Source organism: Bidens hawaiensis, unplaced genomic scaffold, assembly GCF_021521415.1.
Source record: "Bidens hawaiensis isolate Kalapana, Puna unplaced genomic scaffold, B.hawaiensis_p1.1 tig00044158_1, whole genome shotgun sequence".
NCBI lineage: Eukaryota > Viridiplantae > Streptophyta > Magnoliopsida > Asterales > Asteraceae > Bidens > Bidens hawaiensis.
The window spans coordinates 13,802-18,744 of record NW_027497838.1 but is presented as its reverse complement, the minus strand read 5'-3'; the positions used below and the strand labels follow the sequence as shown (position 1 = coordinate 18,744).

Genomic DNA, 4,943 nt, shown 5'->3' with positions numbered 1-4,943 from the left:
GTTAAACTAGTGCTTGTTCGTTTTGTTTTTATTTGGCCAAGCCTATCGAAATACGGTTCGGTTCGACCAACACTATGTTCGGTATCTATATAAAAAAAAATTATCCCTATATTTGGGGTTGTCACAGTCTCCCATGGTTATAAGAAATTTCGTCCTCGAAATTTGCTTAAGGTGTGGTTCTCATACTCTAGTGGTTCCATTCCTTAGCTAACTAACTAACACGATGCTAATCTCAACATGTAAACACATAGCACGTATCACATTTGCAATCTAAGTACACAATTACCTTTTTAGACATAAGGGCTTAGATCATGCAACATTCTTTTATGGTTCAGGGTCATCTATCACACATGTACCTTCGTAAATTTTACGTTGGTCCAAAAATAGATGCGGGTATTTTTGATTTGCATCTTCCTCCACCTCCCATGTAAACTCGGGTCTTCTCTTCGAACTCCACCTAATTTTTACTATCGGGATTTGACGTCTCCTAAGCTTCTTCACTTGCCTATCCACCACTTCAAGTGGTTCTTCAACGAATTTCAACTTCTCATCAAGTTTGATTTCCTCATGCGGTATGACTAACGATTCGTTGGCTACGCATTTTCTTAAATTGGACACATGAAATGTGTCGTGGATATTACCCAGTTCCAGTGGCAATTTAAGACGGTATGCCACCGCACCAATTCTTTCCAACACTTCAAATGGTCCTATGTATCTTGGGCTTAATTTACCTTTCTTTCCAAAACGGATAGCACCTTTCCAAGGCGACACCTTTAACAAAACCATATCACCAACTTCAAATTCTAACGGCTTTGGTCTAACATCGGCATAGCTCTTGTATCGGTCCATTGCCGTTTTCAACTTCTACCTAATCTTGATAATTTTATCGGTCGTTTCTTGAATGATATCGGGTCCTGTCAATTGACTATCTCCCACTTCTGCCCAACACACAGGTGATCTACACTTACGGCCACATAAGGCTTCGAATGGCGCTGCCTGAATGCTAGCGTGATAGCTATTGTTGTACGAAAATTCCACTAGCCGTAAGTGAGTATCCCAACTTCCTCCAAAATCTAAGACGCATGCCCTCAACATGTCTTCCAATGTTTGAATGGTTCGCTCACTTTGACCATCGGTTTGGGGGTGGTAAGCAGTGCTTAGGTCTAGACGCGTACCTAAAGCTTGCTGAAAAGATTTCCAGAAATTTGAGGTAAAGCGACTATCACGATCCGAAATGATTGAAATTGGTACACCATGGCGGGAGACTATCTCATCCACTTACAATTTAGCCAACCTCTCCAAGCTATATTTTTCCTTTATTGGTAAGAAATGTGAAGATTTTGTTAGTCGGTCCACTATTACCCAAATCGAGTCATGATCTCTTGCAGTCCTTGGCAATTTCGTCACAAAGTCATTGTGATTCGTTCCCATTTCCATTCGGGAATTTCTAGTTGTTGCAACGGTCCAGACGGTTTCTGATACTCCGCCTTAACCTTGGAACAAGTTAAACATTTTCTCACATAGGTCGCAATCGACTTTTTCATTCCAGGCCACCAATAATTTGTCCTTAATCCGTGGTACATCTTGTCGCTTTCAGGGTGAATTGAATATCTTGACTTGTGGGCTTCGTCCAAGATCACCTCCTTTAGATTACCAAAACATGGTACCCATATCCTGTTCTCATACCTCATTGTTCCATCATTAGCGGTTACCAACCGTTTCTCCATTCCCGTCAATTCTTCATTGACAAGGTTTTCTTCCTTAAGTGCTTCTTCTTGTGCAATCTTAATTTGGGAAATTAAGCTAGTTTGAACACTTATTCTTAAAGCACGTACTCTTAGAGGTTTGACTCTTTCCTTTCTACTTAAGGCATCTGCAACAACGTTTGCCTTCCCGGGATGATATTGAATTTCATAATCATAGTCGTTCAACAACTCCACCCACCGTCTTTGTCGCATATTTAGCATCTTTTGGTCGAAGATATGTCGTAGGCTCTTATGATCCGTGTATATGATACACTTTGTTCCGTACAAATAATGTCTCCACATCTTGAGTGCGAAAACAACAGCTCCAAGTTCCAAGTCGTGGGTCGTATAGTTTTTCTCGTGCAACTTCAATTGTCGGGATGCGTAGGCTATCACCTTGTTTCTTTGCATTAGTACGCATCCAAATCCTTGTCGTGAAGCATCACAATAAGCTATCAAGTCTTCCGTTCCATCGGGTAATGATAAGATCGGTGCACTACATAGTTTTTGTTTTAAGGTCTCGAATGCTTCGACTTGTTTCTCTCCCCATACAAACTTAGTCTTCTTTTGGGTTAACGAGGTTAAAGGTTGAGCTATTCGGGAAAAATTCTCAATGAATCTCCTATAGTATCCAGCTAATCCCAAAAATTGCCTAATTTCCGTGGGTGTCTTAGGTGCTTTCCACTCCTTAATGGCTTCTATTTTTGACGGGTCTACTTGAATTCCCATCTCATTCATGACATGTCCTAAAAATTGCACTTCTCTCATCCAAAATTCACACTTTGAAAACTTTGCATAGAGTTGCTCATTTCTAAGAAGTTCTAAAATTAACCTCAAATGCTCCTCGTGCTCTCTTTCACTTTTTGAATAAACTAGTATGTCATCAATAAACACTATCACGAACTTGTCCAAGTATGGCTTGCACACACGGTTCATCAGGTCCATAAATACTGCGGGCACATTGGTTAAACCAAATGGCATTACTAAAAACTCGTGGTGCCCATACCTTGTTCGGAATGCGGTCTTTGGTATATCATCCTCCTTGATTCTCATTTGATGATATCCCGACCTTAGATCGATTTTTGAGAAGTAACTTGACCCTTGTAATTGATCGAACAAGTCATCAATTCTCGGTAGTGGGTACCGGTTCTTGATTGTCACTTTGTTCAAGTCTCTATAGTCAATGCACATTCGAAGCGTTCCATCCTTCTTTTTAACAAACAGAACTGGGGCTCCCCAAGGCGAGAAACTTGTCCTAATAAATCCTTTATCCATGAGCTCTTGCAATTGTGTCACTAACTCTTGCATCTCCGATGGTGCTAATCGGTAGGGTGCTTTAGCAACTGGGGCTGCTCCTGGAAATAAGTTAATTCGAAATTCGACTTGTCGATGAGGTGGTAGTCCAGGCAAATCCTTGGGGAATACATCAGAATACTCGGATACAATTGGTACGTCCTCAATTCGCCTTTCTTTTTCCACCTTTAACACATAGGCAAGATAGGTGACATATCCTTTTCAGACACATTGGTTTGCTTTCAAGCATGAGATAAGGTTCGGTGTTTCCCTCGGCTTGTCACCGCAAATCACAAGTGTCTTATTATCGGACAATGGGATTCTTATCAACTTTTTATCACAAATAATTTCGGCCTTATTCTTTGCTAACCAATCCATCCCTACAACTACATCAAAACCTCCTAATTTAATTGGCATGAGGTCTATAGGAAACGTTTGGTTATGCAAACGTAAGGAACATCCTTGAATCATTTCTCCTACTTTCAATATTTTCCCATCTGCCAATTCTACCGTATATTCGTCATTCAACTTAAAAGAATCTAATCCTATCATAGGTCTAAAGGTCGTAGAAATGAAACTTTTGGTTGCGCCGGTGTCAAACAATACAAAAGCATAAAAGTCATTTTGTAGGAACGTACCCGTCACCATGTCTGGTGCTTGACGAGCCTCTTTTGTTGTTATCACAAAGGCACGTCCAGCATGCCTTCCAACATTTGCCCCTTGAGGGTTTTTGGGTTTCGTGCAGTTGGGGCGGGTGTGTCCAAGCTCTCCACATTCATAACACTTGGGTGGTTCCTTACAATCCCTTGCGAGATGTCCCGTTTTCTTGCAACGGTAGCAGGTCGAGGGTTTGCACAGTCCATCGTGCACTCGGTTACATTTGTTACATGTCTTCTTACATGTGCCATAGTGATGAGTGTGACACTTGTTACATCTCGGCTTATTCCCTTGGTAAATCTTCCCTCCACTTCCAAAGCTCCTACCATTACTTCCTCCAAACTTACCCTTATTAGCCCCAGTATCAAACCTCTTAAAGCTACTCCCTTGATCATTCTTAGTCTTAACATCATCCCACTTCCTTTTCAACCCATTAAAACCTCTTGCAATCTCATCTGTAAGCACAACAGCAGTCTCGACAGCCTCTTGAAAAGTATCAGGCTTGGAAGCCCTCATTGGTGGCCTAATTTGGGGATCTAAGCCCCATATGTACCTCCCAATTCTTTTTGACTCAGGGGTCACCAAGTGCGGTACTAGCCTAGAGAGTTCTTCAAACCTAGTAGTGTACTCTAAGTGCGCGGTTCCTTTCATTTCCAGAGAAAGGAACTTCACTTCCATTTTCTCAATCTCGTTCACAGGGCAGAATTTCTCAGTCACCAACTTCTTAAAGTCTCCCCAACTCATGCGGGTGAGTGCATCTTCTCCTCTAATGCCTATTAACATGTTCCACCAAGCTAATGCCCCTCTTTTGAATGAAATTACGGAAAATCTGGCCTTGTCAGCGGCTAAGCAGTCACTAATGTTTAGTATGGACTCCATCTCTTCAAGCCACCTAATGGCTCCAGTAGCTCCTTCAGTACCATAAAATTCTGGTGGCTTGCATGCCATAAAGGTCTTGTAGGTGCAACCCTTCCTTTCAGAAGTTTTCTCACGATCATCTTGCCTTTCCTTGTCTTTGTTATTTTGATCCTTATCGTTTTTATTTTGATCCTTGTCGTTTCCTCCTCCTTTGTTGGTATTCAGTTGGGCCACAATATTGGGTATGGCTTTGGCGATACCCTCAGCTATCAATTGTTGAAGGTTAGCATTTTGATTGACCTCGTCATTGTTGTTAACTGATGTTTCAATGGTTGGGCCATCACGACCTCCCCATGTGGCGGCTCGGTCTCCACGCCCTGCACCGCGGGG

General features: G+C 41.9%; 1 protein-coding gene across 1 annotated transcript; it reads right to left on the bottom strand.

The window, feature by feature from the left end:
• Positions 1-324: 324 nt before the first annotated feature.
• Positions 325-849, bottom strand: LOC143594749 (uncharacterized). Its single transcript, XM_077073988.1, has one exon. It carries the CDS (start codon positions 847-849, stop codon positions 325-327), a length of 525 nt encoding a protein of 174 aa, XP_076930103.1.
• Positions 850-4,943: the final 4,094 nt, after the last annotated feature.